General features: G+C 49.9%; 1 protein-coding gene across 6 annotated transcripts in view; it reads left to right on the forward strand.

Moving 5' to 3' along the window:
• Nucleotides 1-23162, forward strand: part of TTLL1 (TTL family tubulin polyglutamylase complex subunit L1) — a 53997-nt gene that overhangs the window by 22295 nt on the left and 8540 nt on the right. For 5 of the 6 annotated variants that reach the window (XM_064283410.1, XM_064283408.1, XM_064283409.1 and 2 more), the window contains 8 exons: nucleotides 3079-3195; nucleotides 7562-7770; nucleotides 8404-8584; nucleotides 10050-10184; nucleotides 10435-10543; nucleotides 13261-13404; nucleotides 17541-17627; nucleotides 22790-22953. In XM_064283410.1, the coding sequence (XP_064139480.1) occupies nucleotides 3083-3195; nucleotides 7562-7770; nucleotides 8404-8584; nucleotides 10050-10184; nucleotides 10435-10543; nucleotides 13261-13404; nucleotides 17541-17627; nucleotides 22790-22953 (1142 nt within the window). In that variant the 5' untranslated portion in view covers nucleotides 3079-3082. The remainder of the gene's footprint in view (nucleotides 1-3078; nucleotides 3196-7561; nucleotides 7771-8403; nucleotides 8585-10049; nucleotides 10185-10434; nucleotides 10544-13260; nucleotides 13405-17540; nucleotides 17628-22789; nucleotides 22954-23162) is intronic. The other variant, XM_064283411.1, reaches the window with a different exon arrangement.

A 23162-nucleotide genomic window follows, 5' to 3' on the forward strand; every position in this document is an offset into this window, starting at 1 on the left:
GAGTCCACTTAGAGGCGCCTTGGGAGAAAGGCCTGGTGGTCTGCTTCCGAACAATCAGCCATTGACAACCCCGTGGAGTGCAGTTTCTGACACACATGGGGCTGCCATGAGGCAGGATCGACTCGATAGCATTTGGTTTTATCTTCATTTCACAAGTGAGGAAACGGAGGTTCAGAGATGTTAAGTAACTTGCTGAAAGTCACACAGCTAGTGAATGGTGGAGCTGGGCCTTAAACCCAGGCTCTGGAGCCTGTGCTTTTTGTCACGGTCACACCTCAGTGACACCACAGCCTTGCCAGAGGTCTGGAGGGGTGCATACCACATGTGTGGGAGCCCCTTGAGTGTGGCCTGGCAGTGCTGTCAGAGGGCACCCTTGTTTTCCCACTCCACGTCCTCTCCCAAGGCCAGGTATAGCTGGATCCCTATCTCCACTTCCAGTGCTTTTTGTATCTTGTCAGGTTGTCCCCAAAGTGAAGCTACTACAAGTCCATGGAGAAGATGCCTCTGCTCTAAAAGGCCCTCAGAGTTCTCTGAGGCCCTTGGCTTCCGGCCTGGTGTGGCCTCGAACCCCTTCCCCAGATGAGATCATACCCAGAGCTGTGAACAAGCCCAGCCTCTGGTTAGGGGGTTGGGGAGGGCCTGGAATCCTGCCCCAGCCTGCAGCTCATGGGGCTGCCCAGAGCACAACTCAAAAACCTGCCTTTTTTTAAAAAATAATTTTTATTGTGCTGTAAGTGAAAGTTTACAAGTCAAGTCAGTCTATCACATATGAACTTACATACACCTTACTACATACTCCCATTTACTCTCCCCCTAATGAGTCAGCCCGCTCCCTCCTTCCAGTCTCTCCTTTCGTGACCGTTTTGCCAGTTTCTAACCCTCTCTTCCTTCCCGTCTCCCCTCCAGACAGGAGATGCCAACACAGTCTCAAGTGTCCACCTGATACAAGTAGCTCACTCTTCATCAGCATCTCTCTCCTACCCATTGTCCTGTCCCTTCCATGTCTGATGAGTTGTGTTCGGGAATGGTTCCTGTCCTGGGCCAACAGAAGGTTTGGGGACCATGACCACCGGGATTCTTCTAGTCTCAGTCAGACCATTAAGTCTGGTCTTTTTATGAGAATTTGGGGTCTGCATCCACTGTTCTCCTGCTCCCTCAGGGGTTCTCTGTTGTGCTCCCTGTCAGGGCAGTCATCGGTTGTGGCCAGGCACCATCTAGTTCTTCTGGTCTCAGGATGATGTAAGTCTCTAGTTCATGTGGCCCTTTCTGTCTCTTGGGCTCATAGTTATCGTGTGACCTTGGTGTTCTTCATTCTCCTTGATCCAGGTGGGTTGAGACCAATTGATGCATCTTAGATGGCTGCTAGTTAGCATTTAAGACCCCAGACGCCACACTTCAAGAAAACCTGCCTTTTTTAAAAATTTTGTTGTTGTTGAGAATATGCACAGCAAAATATACACATGTACGATTCAGTGACATTGATTGCATTCTTTCTCTTGTGTGACCATTCTCACCCTTTTTTTAGTATATACTTTTATTTATTTTGTTGAGAACATACACAGCAAAATACACCATTTCAGCAGTTTCTGCACGTACAATTCAGTGATATGACATTCTTATTCTTCAGAGTCGTGCAACCGTTCTCATCCTCCTTTTCTGAGTTGTTCCTTTCTCGTAACATAAACTCACTGACTCCCAAGCGGTGTCTAATCTTTCAAGTTGCTGTTGGCAGTTTGATCCTGTAAAGCCAGACTTTTCAAAGGAGGAGACTGAGGGCCAGGGTGGTGAAGACCACGCTCACAGTCACGCAGTGGTGCTGATGGGCTGAGGAGCATAGCCAGTCAGTCTGTGTTGAGCACCTGCCACGTGCCAGGCGTGGTGCTGGGCCCTGGGTGGAAGCAGTGAACAAGAAAGCCAGCTCCCCAACCGCTGGCAGGGAGGAAACCCAAAAACCATACCAGCTGCTGTTGAGTCAATTCTAACTCATAGCGACCCTGTAGGACAGAGTAGAACTGCCCCATCGAGTTTCCAAGGAGCGCCTGGCAGATTCGAGCTGCTGACCTCTTGGTTAGCAGCCGTAGCACTTAACCACTATGCCACCAGAGTTTCTGCTGGCAGGGAGGGCAAATATTAAATGCGGAACTTCTGGGGTGGAGGGGGCACCTTGCACCAGCTCTGGGGAGTCAGGGAGGCTTTGTGGAGGAAGGGGCGTTTAAGCTGCAGATGGGGGAAGGGAGCTTAGCCAGGCAGAGCCAGGGGAGGGTGCTGCAGGTTGAGAGGTGGCCAGCAGGTACCAAGGCCCTGGCGTGGGCGAGAAGCCCAGGGTGGCAAGAATGGTGTGAAGGAGAAGTAGGTCCTCACAAAGATGCGTGTTTAAGAGCACTAGGGAGCTGTGGGGTCTACTGAGCAGGGAGGGACATGTTCAGGTAGACACACAGAGCCTTCACAGGTGTGGAGAGTGAATTGGAGTGGGGGAGAGGAGGCAGGAAGATAGGCAGCATTCGAGGGTGGGTGAATGCCGGTGGTCAGATTAGGACAGGCACGCTGATTGCCACCCACTGAACATCAGCCCAAGGGTCACCTCCTCAGGGCAGCCCTCCCCAGCCATCCCGAACACATCCCAACCTACTATCTCCATCTCAAAGGCCTGTGTGCCTCTCCTTTGTGGCTCTTGTCACAATTGTGATAGAACATTTGTTGGTAATTATTTAATAGCTGTTTTTGCCTCTCGCTAGGCCAGGGTTCTCAGAAGCAGCACCAGTGCCATTAGGGGCCGGATCATTCTTTTCTGTAGGGGCTGCTCTGTGCATTGTAGGGTGTTCTGCGGCCTCCCTGGCCTCTACCCACTAGATGCCGGTGGCACCCTCCATACCTGTTGTGACAACCAGAATGTCTCTGGACATTGCCTAGTGTCCCCTGGGGGACACAGTTGGCCCTGGTTGAGAACCACTGCTGGGTATGTTTGGGGTGGGGGCGGGGGGCTAGAGCTTGTTTTGTGTGGTATTGAAAGGGTTCCTTCGGTTGGAGGGGAAGTCAGTTGTTGACATTGCATAGTTCTACTAACCTGATCTCTTCCAGGATTATGGCAGGAAAAGTCAAGTGGGTCACTGATATCGAGAAGTCGGTGCTGATAAATAACTTCGAAAAGAGAGGATGGATCCAAGTGACAGAAAACGAGGATTGGAATTTTTACTGGTGAGTATAAAAAGCAGGGTTGGATTGTCCTCCCAGGGACAGAGACCGCGGCTTGTGAAGGATTCCGTTTTCAGAGGCTGGTGTCTTGGCGTCCAGAGTATTCTCTCCGGGCGCACATTTTCCACCGGGGCAGTTTATGAGCACATGGAGGTAAAGCCACGTGTGGGCACGTGCCGTGGAGCGTTCCTCACTCGCCGTGTGTCAGCCTGGGATGTGACGTCCAAGGAGGGCATGCCAGGTGGGATTAAGCCTGGGGGATGTCTGGGTGAGAACCCCCAGCCTCATCTCCCCTTTCCAGTGAGGTGTTGTCCAGTAGGGGTCAGTCATCCGGAGCTGCAGAGAAGCCCGGGGAATCGGGGAAGTTGGAATCCCCTGTAGATTTTCCTTTCGGAGGGGAGGAGAAGGCAAGGAAGAGGGTCTAGGGCTTCCTTTTGCTGAGAGGGTGCTGATTGGACTGATTTTTTTAAAAAAGCAAAGAAAAAGTGCGTTAGACTAGGAAGGAAAAGCGGTATTTGGGCAGGAACTCCTGGGTGGCACACCACTCAGCCGGCAACTTTGATGGCATTTTAGACCCCCGCCGCCCCCTCCTGCACCCACTCTCGGTTGGTTGAGGGCCTGTGTCCTCCTTAGCCTCTCTCAGCCTCGCCCATGCCTGCCGGCTCCCTCCCTGGGGGTTGGCAGTAGCAGCCTCCCTGCCTCAGGCCACCTCCACCCGGCAGAAACCTCTGCAGCCGTCTGCAGCCCTGGGTCTGGAGCGCTGCAGTGATTCTTTGAGCTGCGGGGGTAGGGGGGGTGGGGGGGTGCTGGGAGAGTAGGGAGCACATCAGAGTCCCAGCGGTTTTTTCACCTGCACGTCCCACTGCGCAGACTCGCTGTCCCTGCCTTGAGAGAGGGTGGTGCCTGGCCTCTGAAGCCGCTCTCCCCCGGGCACCGGCTGCGCCCTTTCCGCTCTTCCCCTCATAAACTCACGCTGCTACACCTTGTACCTCCTGCGCTTTCCGCCCGCCCCTTCCTGATGCATGTGCGCACGTGCACACACACACGCACGCACTCATGCTTATGTGCACACACTGAACCCAGCCAGTCCTTCGAGTGGCTGTGCCTTGTGAGGTTAAGAGCCCAGAACTGGAGCCACACTCACACCTGGGCTCACATCCCGTCTCTTCCGCTGGCTGGCTGTATGGCTCTTAGCAAAGGACTCTTGCAAATCCGGCTGGTTGTCTGAGGTTCTATGAGTTCCCAGTGTACAGAACTGAGAGTAGTGCCCGGCATATGACCATGCTCTGTACACACCAGCACACATGTCACCTGCTCTGGGAAGCCCTCTCAGCCTCCCACAGGCCCCAGCTGGCTTTGTCCAGATGCCACGGCAGACACTGGGTGTGCTGTAACTTGCAGTTACCCCTCCGTCCCCTCTTCACACGTTACTGCGAACTCCTGGGTGGGGTGAGGACCTTGTGGGCAGGCCAGGCACAGAGCACCTGGCACCCGTTTCCATTGCAGGAGAGAGTGGAGGAAGGAGCCTCTGCTTTCCTTCCAGCAGTAGGTGAAGGTGCCTGTGCCTTAAGGTGCAGCCACATGTCTCCCCAGGAGTGTGGACTGCAGCCAGGGCGAGCACCTGTGCGCACCTCGCACCGTGCACAACTGTGCAACTGGGGTGTGTTCCTTTCAGAGGTAGAGTGAAGGAGTCTATCCAGGGCCCTGTTCCCTAAGAGTTCCGAAAGGGAAGGCTAAGACAGTGTCCTCTGTGTCCTGCCTTTGTGTCCCACCGCTCCACACCGCGGGCTTTGCAGGCACTCAGAGAACGCTTTCGGCAGACCCTTAGTAGGCGATCAGTGCCTGGGGTCGGGGGTGCCTCCCTTCTCCTGCCAAAGAAGCGCTTTGGAGCTATTCTTAGCAGAGAGAGAAAGGAGAAAAGCCGCACAGTGTAATAGCTTTGGGTATTTGATATTTTAGAGTTCCTGTTTTTAGCACCAGGTCTTAAAAAATTACTTAGGGTAAAATGTTGGAAACAACTAACTGAGTGGAATGTGATCCCATCATTAAAATAATTATGAAGATTATACAGCAGTTTATAAAATTGGACAACATACTTTATTTGAAGTAAAAAAAATGTGTTATGAAATTTTATCTCTAGTCTGATGACAACTATGCAAAAATGGCTTGCATCTGGGCAGGGACTAAAAAGAACATGAAACATGAAAACAGTGACAAAGTTGTGGTGGTTGTTAGGTGTCATCGAGTCAGTTACAACTCATAGCGACCATGCGTACAACAGAATGAAACGCTGCCCAGTCCTGTGCCATCCTCAGAGTCCTCACTATGATAGGGTGGGTCAGTCAGCCATCCCCATCAGGGCTGTGTGACGAGCATCACAAAACTTAAGGACCTGACACCCATTTTTATCGCTCATGAGTTTATGGTTTGGCCTGGGTGAGTCTGTTGGTCTGGGTGGGCTGAGGCGACTTGTTTTAATTTTCCTCAGCTTCAACTCGAACTTGCAGCTGAGCAAAAGGGCCCTAGGTGGTGCAAACAGTTTGCGCTCAGGTGCTAACCTAAAGGTTGAGGGTATGGAAGACTGGCCAGGTGATCTGCTTCCTTTGAGATTGTTGCTGTTACGTTGCTGTTAAGATTACAGCCAAGAAAGCCTGCGGGGCAGTTCTACTCTGGAGGGACACATGGGGTTTCCGTGAGCCAGCATTGCCTCGACAGCAACTAACAGCAGCAGTGTGCTAGAATAGTAATATTTAGGGTATGTTAGGCTAAATAAAATATATTAGGAAAATTATTCTGCCTGTTTCCTTTAGCTTTTTTTTTTTACCATAGCTACTAGAAAATGTACAATTCGTATGTCATTTGCTCTCATTCTGGGCTCACAATACGTTGCTGTTGGACAGCAATAGTCAGTCATGGACACCCAGCCCTGTGCGCCTACTGGGGGCAGCATGCACCACCTGCATGGAGCCCTGCCGAAAATCCCAGCAGAACCTCAGACCTCTGGTCTGACTACCAATTTATAGGAAGTAAAAAGGCCAGAGGAGCAGGTTAGACAAGGAACCTGGGAAACCCCTCCAGGGCAAAAGATCTAGTATTTTCAACAAATCAATTGCTCAGGAGAGCCTGCATGGATTGAAAGGGACATGAGAGACACAGGTCCGAGCAACGTTTCGGTTCTGTTACACACAGCGTGGCTGTGAGTCGGAACCGACTCGACGGCACCTAACAACAACAAGAGGCAGAACAGCCAATCAGAGGCCTGGCCTTGTTCACACAAGCTAAACGGTGTTTATCAGGGAAGGGGGGAGGTCTGAACACTGCTGATATTCAGGAATTACTGTTCCTTTTTTTTTTTTTTTTTTTTGCAAGAACAGTATATGATCATATATAAAAAGGAGTACTTCTTAACTTCCAGAGGTTCTTACGGAAATGTTTTGGGGGAATCGGCCATTGGTGGTGTGGGGTGTGGGTAGGGATATAGATGAAACAAGACTGCCTATATGTTGATAATTATTGGGGCTGGATAATGTGTTGATAATTATTGGGGCTGGATAATGGGGGTTCATTACATTTTTCTCTCTAGTTGTGCATATGGTTGAAATTTTCCATAATAATAAAAAAAAGCCCCTTTATGCTAACAATCATGCAGTCAAAAGAAACCCCTTTGCTTCTCTAGATGTCCTCTAAGATTGGTGGTGTGGGTGTGCAGGGACCACAGGGCGGGGTCCCGGGACAGCTAGCTTTGCTCTGTGGCTCCAGCACCCTTGGGGTGCCAGTGCTTCCTTCCCACACTTTCCTGTCCTCTTTGGGGCTGCTGGGGACAGGGGCGTGGCAGTGAGACAGTGGCTCTCTTAGAGGTTAGAAGGAATCCAGTTCTCTTTCAACTCTGTTGTTCCCCTACCCCGTTTCAGTAGGGCAAACCCCAGCATAGCTGCCCTGTCAGAAGTCTCTAGAAGAATATGTGAGGGGCTGACGCGGGGCGCTTAAATAACCCCTGTGATCTTGGTTTCAGAGGGTCCCTGGCCCTCCTGTATTTGGGTGTAAACGTTGTGTAAGTGAGTGTTTCAGCATCAGAGTCTGGAAGGGGTCTGTAGGTTGGTAGCTCACACAATCGTTGGCAAGCATGTATTAAGCCCAGACTCCATGCTGGAGAGTGCAGTTTTGAGGATGCAAAGTCAGAACGACCTCTGCCTCGGTCCAGGTCACAGCCAGTCCCTGGACAGGTGTTATGGGCCGTCAGGTGCAGAGGTGGGAGGGGTGGGTGGTGAGGGTGGCGAGGGGTGGGGGGGTGCACTGCCCTACATACCCACGTGCACACAGGTGCTCAGCTTCCGTGCTCCCGTCCGTCTGTTCTGTGCTTCTCTCTCAGGATGAGCGTGCAAACAATCCGAAATGTTTTTAGTGTCGAAACCGGGTATCGGCTCTCAGATGACCAAATAGTCAACCACTTTCCGAACCACTATGAGCTGACCCGGAAGGATCTGATGGTGAAGAACATCAAAAGATACAGAAAGGAGCTGGAGAAGGAAGGGAGCCCTCTGGCCGAGAAAGACGAAAATGGAAAATACCTTTATCTGGGTTCGTGCCTTTTCCACTGGCCTCGTCCAGATACGTTGTTGAGATTTTACGTCCGTGGCTTTGATGGGTAACGCATTTGTGCGGGTCATCTCCACACCTCAGGAGCGGGGGACAGAGCACTCCAGTTTGGAATTTTAGTTTCTGTGAGTGCCTTGGGGATTGCTTGTGGCTATGCTGTATGTGCGTTTGTGAGAGAATGTCCTCAATGCCGTAAGGGATCGTTACTGCATCTAGTGGTACCCAGGAGGGTGGTGTGCACCTGTCCCATCTGGAGATAAAGGCTGGACCATTGGACAGTTTCAAAATCCCTTCACATGCCTGGGCCTCAGTTTTCTAACCTGAGAAGTGGGAATGATGACAGTACCTGCCTCACAGAGGGATGTGGGGCAAATAATACAGATTTCTAAAGCTCTCAGCACACAGAGCGTGAGGAAGGCAGCTTGTTATCATTACACAGGAAATGAACGGCTGAAGTCCTTGTTCTGTGAGGTGCTGGGTCTGGCGGTGGGTGGGGAGGATGGTAACGATGCAGGCCCCTGAAAGGCGGTGGCAGGACTTTTCTGTCCGTGGCCACTGTCGGGCTGGGACTCTGGCCCACTCTGCTTACCGGCCCTGGGTGTCTCGACCTTTCAGACTTTGTCCCGGTCACCTACATGCTGCCAGCCGACTACAACCTGTTTGTCGAGGAGTTCAGGAAAAGCCCCTCCAGCACCTGGATCATGAAGCCTTGCGGCAAAGCCCAAGGAAAAGGCATCTTCCTCATTAACAAGCTCTCGCAGATCAAAAAGTGGTCCCGGGACAGCAAGACATCCTCGTGAGTGGGGGGCCCCACCGTCCCCATGCCACCTAGGTAGCAGCTTCACGTCTTTCTTCAGTCTTGGCCGTGAGCTGGAATCCCTGCGGGGAGAAGGGGATAAGCCTGTGGGTGGCCTGGCTTGCTTTTACAGCTGTGGTGTCATTTGTCATGTGGAGTTAGAGCAAGTCTCTGTGGCTGCTGTCTCGTAGTTTATCGTAGAAGCTCACCTGAGGTAAATTGTAAGGAAAAAGGTGTACGAACCAGCCCAAGGTCCCAGAGCAGGGAGTCCTGCTGGCCGTCTGTCCTGCAGGTTGGCTGTGAGACCCATTCAGCCATGGTATTTCTGAGGCCAGGTAGCTTGTACTTAGGAGCTGGGCCACAGGCCTCAGGGTACCTGGGTTTGAATACAGTCTGACGCTTACTGGCTGAGAGAATTTGTAGGCTCTGAGTGCCTCAGATTTCTCAGCTGGGTAAAGTGGGGCGATCAATCCTACCGACCTCATGGGGACGTGGCGAGTGGAATGAGTTACCATAGGTGCGAGTGTTGTGGTCTTAGAAGCGGTGTGGGCCTCACGCTCCTCCCTGGGACTGCCGCTCCTCTGAACTGAGGATATTGGGCCAGGGGGTTTAGTCGGGGCTCCCTGTCAGCTCACTCTACCTCTTTGGTGTCCTCACCTGCTCAGGAATGCCCAGTGTCATTCAAGCAAAGTGTCAGTGTGGAACGTGGATCATGCCCCTGGTGACAGTGCAGTGGGGAGTTGGTGACAGGAGTTCCCTAGAGTGGCAGGGATCCACTTTCATTGTGTAAAACCCATTAAACCCATTGCTGTCGAGTCAGTTCCAACTCTAGGAGCCCTGGTGGTGCAGTGGTTAAGAACTTGGTTGCTAACTGAAAGGTCAACAGTTGGAATCCACCAGCCGCCCCTTGGAAACCTTATGGGTCAGTTCTGCTCTGTCTTCTGGGGTTGCTAGGAGTCGGAATTGACTTGACAGCAACGGGTTTGGTATTTTTGGTTTTAACGACCCTGTAGGACAGAGTGACCCTAGAGGACAGAGCAGAGCTGCCCCGTAGGGTTTTCAAGGCTGAAATCTTTACGGAGGCAGACTGCCACATCTTTTTCCTGCGTAGCACCTGGTAGGTTCAAACCGCTGACCTTTTGGTTATGAGCCGAGCACTTAACCACTGTGGCATCAGGGCTCCTTTTTCCTTGTGTGGTAAATTTAAACTTGACTACAGTTTGCTGGCCGCAGATGGGTCAGGCCCAAGGAACTGTGCCAGGAGTGAGCTCTCGGGCTGCTGTGCAGCTGCTGGCACTGTCCCTGTGGCTGAGACAGCAGAGGCAGTCCTCTGTGGACGCCACTTCACCCCACCTTTACCCCCGCAACGAGCAGGCGCCTGGCTTTGTGGGATGCAGGGAACTTAGCCGACTGAGCGCACCTTTGGTCTTTACCATCTTGTTTGGACTTTCCCTGACGTTTTTAGGTTTGTGTCCCAGTCTTCTAAAGAAGCCTACGTGATCTCTCTCTATATCAGCAACCCGCTGCTAATTGGCGGGAGGAAATTTGACCTGCGCTTGTATGTCCTGGTGTCCACGTACCGGCCCCTGCGCTGTTACATGTAAGAGTTCATCCTTGAGATTGTGGTTTAACACCGACTTCTTATGTCTGAACGCTGCTGGGAGGTTTAGTGAAATGAAGTATATGTACCATGCTTGGCGTACGGTAGGTAGTGAGTTAAATAGAGTGATTAACCTTGATGCTGGCGTTAAACATGAAAATGAAAAGAGCAGCTTTTTGTAAAGAGCTAAGTGGTATATTTTATTTATGCCTCTCCTCAGAGTATTAAATGAATGTAAATTCCCATCCAGGTACAAGCTTGGATTTTGTCGATTTTGCACAGTCAAATACACCCCGAGCACCAGTGAGCTGGATAACATGTTTGTTCATCTCACCAACGTGGCCATTCAGAAACACGGAGTAAGTGCCTCTTTTCCTCTGCTCTTAAGGAAATTGATTTTGTGGGTTTCTTTTGTTTCTCTATTTTTACAGAGAGGGTGAGGAGGGTATAGGGCTGATACTCAGTGTATATCGTGATCCAAGCCCTGGTACTGATGGGGAGGGTGAGAGGCAGCCTTCAAGTGACAGTCCAGGGTGGGTCCTTGGATCTAGCAGGATCTAGAAGGCCCTGGGTTCAGTTCCTATCTTTCTAGCTCTGTGATCTTGGGCCAGTTAATTCACCTCTCAGAGCCCAGTTGCCCCAGTTGTGAAAGAAAATAATAGCATTATAGAGTAGCTAGGAGGATCGCATAAGATGACTTGTGTCTTCAGTTATTCGTTAATTCAGCAACTACCCACCAAGCACCTTTATGGGCTAGATCCTACACTACGTGCTGCGGACAGAGTGATGGGCGAGCTAATACTGTTGGAATACGAAAACCAAACCCATTGCTGTTGAGTCGATTCCGACTCAGCAACCCTATAGCACAGAGTAGAGCTGCTCCATACGGTTTCTAAGGAGCGGCTGGTGGATTTGAACTGCTAACCTTTTGCTTAGCAGCTGTAGCTCTTAACCATTGCACCACCAGGGCTCCGTTGATGGACTTTTCCATCAATATTCTCTTGGCCTCACTCCCACGGAACCAGCAGCCTATGAGGTAAAGACATTCATCGAATAACCGAGCCGATGAATGTATAGTTACAACTGAGATGTGTGTTCTGAAGGCTGGGACCAGCCACGTCAAGAAGAGCATGGAGCAGAGGAATGCCCTAGTCCCTTGGTCAGAGAAGCTTCCTGCAGAAGGGGCTCTTGAACCCAGATCTGTGGTGTGAGCAGACAGACGCAGGAGGGGTGGGAGAGGGCAGTCTAGAGAAGATGCGGTGCGTGCCAGGGCCCCATGGCAGAGGGAGCACTGCAGAGCTGTGAGGAGGCCAAGACTGCTGTGTGAGAGGTGCTGGTGAGGCAGCGAGGGCAAGACAAGCAGATTTTGTAACTTCTGTCCAAGGCTCGGGGCTTTGATCTAGTCCTGCTTTCTGAGGGTCTCATTTCCTCACGACTCTTCTCTCTGAACCTGTGATAGAAAAAGGACAGTGTTGGTGGACAGCGAGCCCGATTTTCCTCTTAACTTCTTACCGTCCTTCCCTAGGCTCACCAGCACTGAGTTACTGGGAGAGTCCATTAGGTGAGCACGCTGAGGCACTTCATGTTTTGAGATAATTTAATAAAAACTGCTGTGTAAAAAGAGGTTTATCTGGAACTCTGAAAAGTTTTTTTTGTTTTTTTTTTAACATGGTTCATTTTCTGTTTTTATTTTAAAATAAAGTCTTCTTTGAGTCAGTGGAGTTTGTTCATTACTAGACTGATTTTGTTTGGTTTACAGTTCTCCACTTTGCACTTAGGAAACGAAACCCCAGTGCCTTTTTTTAATTTTTATTGTGCTTTAAGTGAAAGTTTACAAATCAAGTCAGTCTCATACAAAAATTTATATACACCTTGCTGTATACTCCTAGTTGCTCTCCCTCTAATGAGACAGCACACTCCTTCCCCCCACTTTCTCTTTTCGTGTCCATTCGGCCAGCTTCTGACCCCCTCTGCCCTCTCATCTCCCCTTCAGACAGGAGATGCCCACATAGTCTCATGCGTCTACTTGATCCAAGAAGCTCATTCTTTACCAGTATTATTTTCTATCCAATAGTACAGTCCAATCGCTGTCTGAAGAGTTGGGTTTGGGAATGGTTCCAGTCTTGGGCTAACAGAATCTGGGGACCATGACCTCCAGGGTCCTTCTAGTCTCAGTTGTATGAAACCCTAGTGTCTTAACCTTTTCATATACTTCAGTATTTCCAAGCTTTTGCCTTCCAAGGAGAGCAGTATATGGAGAATTAAGGTCAGGGGCAGAGAAACAGAGCCGTGAACTGTCATGAGCAAGCCTGGCCTGGGCCCAGGTCCACTGCACCTGGGGATGAAAGCTTGGGCAGTCTGTGTGCCTCTCTGAGCCTCAGTCTTTCTACTTGTGAAACAGGATGATGCCAACTTTGCAAGGTTGTTAGACGTTACATGTGGTGCTTCGAAACTGTAGTACAGGGCACAGGTGTGTCTTGGGTCGGCTTCTGCAGGAAACAGACCCTGAGGTGGGTATCTGTGTGCAGGAGCAATGCCCGCCCAGGAGGGAGGCAGGGTTGGGAGAGGGACGATGCAAGTTGCGGTGCAGCTGTGACAGAGGCCTCAGCCGACCCCACAGGCATGCGCTCTAGAGCTGGGATGGCCCTGCAGATGGTCCCGCATGGGGGCAGGGGACTGGTACCCTGGCATCTACCCATCCTGGGACATTGGCTGGCCCCAGAGAGGGGCGTCACCTTGGACCAGGCAGCTCCTTTTAGCCCAGGGCAGCACCCAGAGAGGGTCTCAGCTGGCAGAACAAGTGCCTGGTTTTGATAGGGGACCGGAGACCAGGTGGCGCGCCATAGCAGGCACTGCAAGGTGTAAACAAGCAATTATAAGACTATTCCAGAGTGGAGTGTTTTTAAAATAAGAGGAGGCCAATATCTCCCTGGGGGCAGAGCTCACTTTGGCCCAGCTCACTGGGGCGGCCCCAGGCTGAGGAGGTGCTCAGTGTCAGGGAAAGTGTTGGTGGGGTGGGAGAAGAGGCCCTGGACTCCCAGGTCACATGGCCCGAGGGTACCCCCCTCCCATGCAGGACGACTACAATCACATCCACGGCGGCAAGTGGACCGTGAGCAACCTGCGGCTCTACCTGGAGAGCACCCGCGGCAAGGAGGTCACCAGCAAGCTGTTTGATGAGATCCACTGGATCATCGTGCAGTCCCTGAAGGCCGTGGCGGTGAGTGCCCCACGCACAGGGAGGGAGACGGGGAGGGACGGGCGGCAGCCGCGAGGGGCTCACTCGGGTGGGAGCCTAGGACGCCAAGCAAGAGCGAGGCGACAACAGAGCTGACGGGCTGTCCCAGCCAGGCAGGGAGGCTCGCTGGCCTGCTGCTAAAACGCTCTTTCACAGCTTACCTCCTGTGAGTCTGCCAGAGGCCCAGGTGGTTTCAGGAATGGGGGCGGGGGTGCAGCATCTGCCAGGTGCTGCCCAGGCTTCTCCAGAAGTAGCCACAAGCCTTGGGTCAGAAGTGAGGGCCCTCTTGACGTCATTATCGGCTCTTTGCCGTGCCTCTTGTATCAGTAATGACTATTCTGGTACAGGCTGATGTTCTGGAGATGGGCTTTCAGCAGCCTCCTTATTTTTAGGTTTCTTGATTTGATATTTCATAGCTTTTTAGGGCTGGGAGGCCCACAGGTCCCGCCTCTTCCTATGTTTGTTTGCAGGTTTGCAGGTTTTGTTTTCCAGTTTTAAAGCAGGTGCACGTCTATTTTTGAGGGAAAGGAAAGGAATAAGCATTTGTGCAGCAGCCTGTGACTGCTGTTTTTAGTGTTGCACGTATGGGATCTCTGAGCGGCTTTATGACCCTATGTGACTCTCCGCCAGATGGAGGCCCAGGCCCACAGAGCCGGGAGAGGGGAGCAGGTGTGGCCCCAAGGTGTCATGGTAGCAGGGGAAAGATTGCCCCACATGACCAGGGTCACTCGACTCTTGTTCTCGTGGTCTCTTCTCTCTGAGGAGGTCTGGTCTGCTGTTAGGCCTGCAGAGGTGGCCCCCAAACAGATTGGCTGCTTGGGTGTGGGATGTGAGGGTACAGCCTGGGTCCCCAAGAGCCGATGACCAGTCACCATGGAGAGTGCGTGTGTGTGGTGGGACAGCTCCCATTCTTTTAATAAAGGTGCTTCTAAAACTTCAGAAACTTACACAGTCACCGCCAAGTCGCAGCACACAAAACCAAGGCCAGACGGTCCTTACCATCCCGCACACCCGGGACCGAGGGGCTGTGGGAATAGCTCCTTCCACAGTGAAAACGTCTGCCCTGGCTGTTTTGGAGGAGGCGTGATACTGGCTCTGACGGCGCAGTGGATGTGTGTGAAAATATTTATAGGACACCTCCGCAGTGAAGATTAAGGCCCTCTCCCATTTTCTCTCTCAATATGCCAGCTTACACTGAACCTCCCTGTACGTAAAGACTTCTTCAAAACAAACGGGTAAAGAAAATTACTGACAAAGAGTTGACTTCTGGGGTCCGTGGGAGCCTTTGCTGGCTCATGTCTTGAGGTGGACACTCTTCTCTTTTACAAAGCACTACGTAAGTGCTGCATGTGGCTTGTTTCTTTGTCTTTGGTTCACAGTGACAATTTAAAAGGAAACAGCCCCTCAGGATCTAACTAATTGTGTGGGCAGAGTTTCACATCTCTTACTCCATTGAAGCCTTCTTTTCCCTTTGCGGCCTGGATGGTGGGTCACGGTGGGGGACGGACATGGAGTTCTGGGCTCAGATGTGACTTTAGGCCGGGCCCCGCCACTTCCTGGCTGCTGACTTTGGACAAGCACCCACCCTTTCTGAGCCTCAGGTGCTGTATCTGTGAAATGGGCAGTGACACCCATGTCACAGGGCTCTTACGTGAAGAAGACTCTGTAGAAGTTAGCTAAATGATTGGGGGTGTTACGGTCAGTGTGTGTGATTGCAAGACACTTCATCTTTGATTAAGCCGGCCCTTTGCCCCACTCCCTGACCCACTTTATTCTCTCTGGACTGACTGAGTTTAGAGAAATAGTTGGCTTTTTAATCAAGTAGGCCTGAGTCCTGGTCCCGGAACTTGATGAACTTCTGGCTGGCGCCTCCGGCCAGAGCTTCTGGCCGTCACTCCTGACCTCAGCTTCCTGAGCTGTCCAACTGTTGGATTTCTCAGGCTCTGAGGGTCTTTGGGGGCAGGGATTTATTTATTCAGTTTTTATTCACTTAACAAATATTTCCGGAATTTTCCCAGGCGTATTGCCATCTGAGAATCTGGGAGTGAGGCGGATAGGGGAACAGGTGGCTGCAGTAGTGCAGGAGAAGTGCCTGGGGCGGGAGGTGAAGTGGCCTGAGACTGAGAAGGGACAGATAAGTGGAGAGCGATAGCCAGGGGCAGAGTGCTCAGAGGGCTGGAGACAGGGTGGCTTGGGTACTGACAGGACAAGCAACTGCTGGTCCTGCAGAGGTCTTACTGGACGGTGCCTGGGGCAGGACACCAGGCTTCAAGTGGACATGTAATTGCTCTAAATTAGGTAGTGACAGAACCCCAGAGCCTCGCTTTCCTCCTGAATTCAGGAGATGGTGGGCAAGTTATCTCTTGAGCCCCTCTCCCTCAAGGACTTCCAGGTCTAAATCGAATCCCCTCACTTATAAACAAGTCTTACTGCAGTGTCTGCAGGGCTCACCGACTTTGGTGCCTGGAAGACTGCCAGGGGAGAGTGTGACAATACATATTGCTGGGTGCGGCATGGTGGGAAAGCGAGGGTCAGGAGAAGTGGCATCAGAGTATGTCTGCTTCATGGAGGGTAATGGTGCTGATGGTAATTCCTGTGAGGTGGAAGTCAGACATACCTCCATTCTCCAACCTTTTTACCAATTCTGACACCAGCCATCTCTCCCATGGCACTCTCTCCTTCTCTTCTGGGTTTGATAATTGATTGCAATGGTCACACAGACCTCACAGACCATACTTACAGTTAAGGAGTTTATGTAGGAACAGGGTACAACTTGGGATCATATCAACAGGCTACAACTGAGGATCAGGAAGCATGGAGGCAAAGCCTCCCTTCTTCAGTGCAGGACAGTTCTCTCAGCTCCTCTTGGCCATGCAGGCCTCCTCCCAGCACCCTCAGTACGGGTCCATCTCGGCCCTGCTGTCTGTTGCTGCCAGCTCTGCCACTGGGCCCTTCCGGGCCTCTTGCTGTCTTCAGTGTTACAGCCCTTGACCCGCGTTACAGCTCTTTAGGAGGTTTCTTGGCTTCTTTGTTCTTTCTGCTACTTCAATTCTTGCTTCTTTCTGTCTCAAAAACCTCTGTGGGGCTGGCTGGTTATATATACAAACTCCTTGTCAGTTTCAAGGCCTGACACTTCGACCAGGGCCATGAGCTGACCAGTTCTCTCTTGAACTGACCAGTGCCCTGTGAGTAGGCCACAGACACTTCATTTGCATAGTAGGCTAGAACTCAGCTCGTTTGCATAGCCTATTGACCAGTCACAGGGTAGGCTTCAGCCTGGAACCAGACAAAAAGTAGCACACCAGCTTGTTTACAGCTTATCCGGGAAATGTCTGTCAACCTGGACAAAAGTAACAAACCCTCTGGGGTAGAAAGCTAGGGCAAAGGTAACTCCTCAGGGCTTAGGGCAAAAATCTCTAGCTGTTTTTCCAAAGAACCGAGGCAAGGGGCTACATGAAGGAACTCATTTCACCACACAGGGCCTTTCCCTGGAGGTGTTAATTCAGGCATCCAGGTAGGGTCCAGGGATCTCTATTGTGAGCAAGCAGCCTGCTTTTTTTTTTTTTTTTTTTAATGCACTTAGAGAATAATTTGTCCAAGGTAAAATGGAATTGATAATGAAAAAGAAAATTCAGATTTTTTAAGTAAGTGGGTTTAGTGTTTTCTTAAGAGAGGTTCTTCATCTGGCAGCCTGTGTCCCTAAGAGCCTGTGAGTGAGTGACAGGCAGGTGACAGTTTCCGGTTGCCTGTGAAAGGCTGCACAGCCTCAGCTGAGGCTCCTGAGCTTGGAGCTGGAATTCCATCGCTGTGCATCCAGTCTCATGCCCACAGAGACGTTCACCATTAGTCAACAGCTCTGAGGAGTGAGGCGTGGAGACGCCGGTAGTAGCTTCATAAATCCCGCTTGTGAGGCCGAGGGAAGTGTTCAGTCCTGAGCCCTCCGGGAGGAGGAGGGAAGGAAGGGAGTCTTTGGGGGTGAAAGGTTGGCTCCCTTGCTGTAGGAGGTGGGTGGTGGCTCCCCAGAACAGTGAGGGGGGCTGGCTGGTTGAACAGCAGGTGACATCACTGTGCCCCCGGACGCGCATGCGTGACCCAGCCCCGACTGTCTCCCTCCGCAGCCGGTGATGAACAATGACAAGCACTGCTTCGAGTGCTACGGCTACGACATCATCATCGACGACAGGCTGAAGCCCTGGCTGATCGAGGTGAGCGCATGCCCAACCCTGTGCTCTGCCTGAAATCAGCTCACTGTCCTCCAGGCATACATTCCTCAGGCTGGGCGGGGGGCTGGGGCAGGTTAGGGGTCCTGTTTAGCAGTTTGCTAACCCTCGAAATGTGAGTGAACTCACAGATCTCATGGGGCTGAGCGCTGCCCACGGAGGGGAAGCTGCTGTCTTCCTGATGAGCTTCCAGGGGCCTGGTGGCCACAGTGCCTGGGATCCAGGAGTGCCTGGACCAGTCCATGCTTTGGCAGTCCTGTACCCTGTCCACAAGCCCCTCTGGTTCTCACTGGGGACCTGTCCAGACATAAGATGTTTGATTTATTACTCTTGGGATCAAGGCCTAGTTTGCCAGTGAGCTCATCTGCATATTTCAAGGAGCAGCTGGGACGCAGCAGTGCTGGTGGGGGTACTCATATTGTTCAACTGTCCCTCTTCCTGGTGCCCAGAGGGGGCCTGCTCCTCAGCAGCAGTGGGCACTGGAGGCCCAGACTTACAACCAGCTTTGCCCAAATTGCCTGTGCTTGCTGTGAAACTAGTGAGAGGAGCTTCTGGCCTCTGGGGGGACATGGGGTTAGAATGGCGTGAGAACGAGGCATTCCATCTGTCAGCTCCTCTCCCTGGATGCAGCCCTGAGTGCTCTGTCTTCTCAGCAAGCTCATTTAGAGGTGACGGCCTAGGCCCTGTGTTCAGGCACGTTTCACTCGGAAACCTGTTTCCAACAGCAAGTTGTGGGAGTGACCCCTTGGGGGGCAAGTCAGCGGGAACCCAGCAGGGAAGCTGCTGAGCCCTGAATGCAGCCACTCTTCCAGAGTCCCCATTGCCAGAGGGAGCTGTTGTCCACGTAACTTACTTATACTGCCAAAGCTGTGGAAACGACACACACACACACACACACACACACACACACACACACACACACACAGGTGCATATGTTGTCAGGTACCATTGAGTCAGTTCTGACTCATAGTGACCGTATGTACAACAGAATGAAACACTGCCTGGTCCTGCGCCATCTTCACAATCACTGCTCGAGCCCATTGTTGCAGCCACTGTGTCAGTCTGTCTCATTGACGGTCTTCCTCTTTTTCGTTGACCCGCTACTCTGCCAAGCATGATGTCTGTTATGGGTTGAATTCTGCCCCTCCAAGGTATCTGTCAACTTGGCTGGGCCATCATTCCCAGTATTGTGTGATTGTCCACCATTTTGTCGTCTGATGTGATTTTCCTATGTGTTATAAATCTTTATGATGTCAATGATGAGATGGAATTACTAGCAGTTATGTTAATGAGGCAAGATTTAATCTATCTACAAGATTGGATTCTGTTTTGAGGCAATCTCTTTTGAAATATAAAAGAGGCAAGTGAGCAGAGAGACAGGGGGAACTCCTACTACCAAGAAAGCAATGCCTGGAGCAGAGCTTGTCCTTTGGACCCAAGATTTCTGTGCAGAGAAACTCCTAGACCAGGGGAAGATTGATGACAAGGACCTTCCTCCAGAGCTGACAGAGAGAAAGCCTTCCCCTGGAGCCGATGCCCTGAGTTCGGACCTCGAGCCTACTAGACTGGGAGAGAATAAATTTCTTTTTGTTAAAGCCATCCACTTGTGGTATTTCTGTTATAGCAGCACTAGATAACCAAGACAGTGTCCTTCTCCTGGGACTGGTCCTTCCTGATAACATGTCCAAAGTTTGTGAGATGAAGTCTCACCATCCTCGCTTCTAATGAGCATTCTGGCTGTACTTCTTCCAAAACGGATCTGTCCATTCTTCTGGCAGTCCACGGTATATTCAGTATTCTTCGCCACAACATGATTCAAAGGCATAGATTCTTCTTTAGTCTTCCGTATTCATTGTCCAGCTTTCACATGCGTAGGAGACAATTGATAACACTGTGGTCAGGCACACCTTAGTCCTTAAAGTGACATCTCCGCTTTTTAAGACTTTAAAGAGGTCTTTTGCAGCAGATTTGCTCAGTGCAATGCGTCTTTTGATTTCTTAACTGCCTTGACTGCCGCTTCCGTGGGCGTTGATTGTGGATCCAAGTAAAATGAAATCCTTGACAACTTCAACAGTTTCTCTGTTTATCAAGATGTTGCTTATCGGTCCAGTTGTGAGGATTTTTGTTTTCTTTATGTTGAGGTGTAATCCATACTGAAGACTGTGGTCTTTGATCTTCTTCAGTAAGTGCTTCAAGTCCTCTTCACTTTCAGCAAGCAAGGTTGTGTCATCTGCATATCTCAGGTTGGTAATGAGTCTTCCTCCAATCCTGATGCCCCATTCTTCTTTATATAGTCAAGTTTCTCTGATTGTTTGTTCAGCGTACAAATTGAATAAGTATAGCGAAAGGATACAACCCTGACACACACCTTTCCTGACTTTAAACCACACAGTATCTCCTTGTTTTGTTTGAACTACTGTGTCTTGGTTTAAGTACAGGTTCCTCATTAGCACAATTTAGTGTTTTGGAATTCCAGGTCTTTGTAGTGTTACCCATAATTTGTTACGATCCACACAGTTGAACACCTTTGCATAGTCAGTAAGACACAGGTAAACATCCTTCTGGTATTCTCTGCTTTCTTCAGCCAGGATCCATCTGACACCAGCAGTGATATCCCTGGTTCCACGCCATCTTCAGAATCCAGCTTGAATTTCTGGCAGTTTCCTGTTGATGTATTGCTGCAACCGTCCTTGAACGATCTTCAGCAAAATTTCACTTGTATGTGATACTAATGATATCGTTTGATAATTTCTGCATCGATTGGATCACCTTTCTTTGGAATGGGTACAAATATGGATCTCTTTTATTCGGTTGGCCAGGTAGCTGTCTTCCAAATTTCTCGGCATAGATGCATGAGCGCTTCCAGTGCTGCATCCACTTGTTGAAACATCTCAGTTGGTATTGCGTCAATTCCTGGAGCCTTGTTTTTCCCCGGTGCCTTCAATGCAGCTTGGACTTCTGCCTTCAGTACCTTTGGTTCTTGATCATATGCTACCTCCTGAAACGATTGAACGTCAGCCAGTTCTTTTTGGTACAGTGACTTGGTATTCCATCTTCTTTTGATGCTTCCTGTGTTGTTTAATATTTTCTCCGTAGAATCCTTCAGTATTGAACTCAAGGTTTGAATTTTTTTTTTCAGCTCTTTCAGCTTGAGAAGTGCCGAGCATGTTCTTCCCTTTTGGTTTTCTATCTCCAGCTCTTTGCACATGTCATTATAATACTTTACTTTGTGTTCTTGAGCTGTCCTTTGAAATCTTCTGTTCAGCTCTTTTACTTCATCATTTCATCCTTTCCCTTCAGCTACTCAACATTCAAGAGTCTCTCCAGACATCTGTTTTGGTCTTTTCTTTCTTTTGTGTCTTTTTAATGACTTTTTGCTTTCTTCATGTATAATGTCCTTGTCATTCTCCATACTCGTCTTCGGTCATTAGTGTTCAGTGTGTCAAGTCTGTTCTTGAGTTGGTCTCTAAATTCAGGTGGAATATGCTCAAGGTTGTGTTTTGCCTTTCATGGACTCGTTCTCATTTTCTTCAGCTTCAACTTGAACTTGCGTACGAGCAGTTGATGGTCTGTTCCACGGTTGGCCCCGGCATTGTTCTGACTGATGATTTTGAGCTTTTTCCATCGTCTCTTTTCCCAGATGTAGTTGATTTGATTCTTGTGTATTCCATCTGGTGAGGTCTATGTGTATAGTCACTGTTTATGTTGTTGAAAAAAGGTATTTGCAATGAAAAAGTTGTTGGCCTTGCAAAATTCTATCATTTGATTTCTGACGTCCATTCTGTCACCCAGGCCGTATTTTCCAACTACTTATGTTTCTTCTTTGTTTCCAGTTTTTGTATTGGAATCACCAGTAATTATCAGTGCAGCTTGATAGCATGTTGGATCAATTTCAGACTGCAGAAGTTGGGAAAGGTCTTCAATTTCTTCTTCTTTTGCCTTAGTGGTTGGTGCATAAATATTCACATTAACTGGTCTTCCATGTAGACATATGGATATTATCCTATCAATGATAGTGTTGTATTTTAGGATAGATCTTGAAAGGTTCTTTTTGGCAATGAATGGAATGACATTCCTTTTCAATTTGTTGTTCCTGCTATAGTAGACCATATGATTGTTTGATTCAAAACGGCCAGTACCAGTCCATTTCAGCTCCCTAATGGCTAGGATATCAATCTTTTCGTGATCCATTTCATCTCTGACGGCGTCCAGTTTTCCTAGATTCATGCTTTTTACATTCCATGGTCCAGTTAATGGATATTTGTAGCTGTTTCTTCTGAGTTGTGCCACATGAGCAAATGAAGCTTGACACCCATCCACATCATCAGGGTCACCTCTACTTTACGGAGGCAGCTCTTCCCCAGTCATATTTTCAGGGCCCTCCAACCTGAGGGGCTCGTCTTCCAGCACCATACCAGACAGTGTTCTACTGCTATTCATAAGGTCTTCACTGGGCAGTATTTTCCTTGTCTGTCTTTATCCATCATGGGTGACCCTGCTGGTATTTAAAATAACTGGTGGCATAGCTTCCAGCATCACAGCAACATGCAAACTGCCACAGTATGACAAACTGAGAGACGCGTGGTGCCCGTAAAGACGACAGCCTAGAAAACCCTGTGGGGTGTTCTACCGTGTCCCATGGAGTGGCTGTGAGTCGGGATCAGCTCGACAGCACCGAACAACCGCAGTGGCAATGGCAGCAGTGCTTTCTTAGTGGGGCGTTACTCTCTTAGCAGGAAACAGGCCCCATTACCTTTTACTTCAACTCCGCAATGCTGTTTGATCAGGGTTGTTTGGTTTGCTGATTCTGGCAAAGCTTTGGGAGGCTTTGGGTACTGAAGACAGCCGATCGTGTAGGTAGAGATTATGTTTGTGGTGTACACTGGCTTACATTTTTTATTTGCGTGATGGCTAATTTGTGGGTCTTAATCTTAATCTTGTCTTTAAATATTTATATCTCTTCTTACAGGTGATAAAAGTAGATCACAAAATTTTTCTTAGACAAGGTGCCCTGAAGGCATTAAATATTAACAGCATTAAATAGCAACTTTATTTACAGTGTTTGGTAGCCAGCCTTTCCTTCTGCATTCCATGTTTCCATTCCAGAGGAGTAAGTGATGGAGAACATGGGCTTTTTCCTCTCCTAGGTGAACGCCTCCCCATCTCTCACCTCCAGCACTGCCAACGACCGAATCCTGAAGTATAACTTGATTAACGACACTCTCAATATTGCTGTCCCTAATGGAGAAATTCCAGACTGCAAATGGAACAAGTCACCCCCGAAAGAAGTCCTTGGCAATTATGAAATTTTGTAAGTCATGTGGGACTCTGTGGCTGTCCTCCTGTGTTTAAATTGCTGTATGTTCCGAGGTCCACTGTGGATTTTTGGCGCATGTGTGGACAGAGTATTTTATTTATTACTGACACCATGGGATAGGTCATGTTGTAGCAGAAAAGCAGCCTGGGTGCTAAACTAGATCTTTGTCCTTTTGCTTTATGCTATTGATGAAGTACTGACCA

This window comes from Loxodonta africana, chromosome 4 (assembly GCF_030014295.1).
Source record: "Loxodonta africana isolate mLoxAfr1 chromosome 4, mLoxAfr1.hap2, whole genome shotgun sequence".
Taxonomy (NCBI): Eukaryota; Metazoa; Chordata; class Mammalia; order Proboscidea; family Elephantidae; genus Loxodonta; species Loxodonta africana.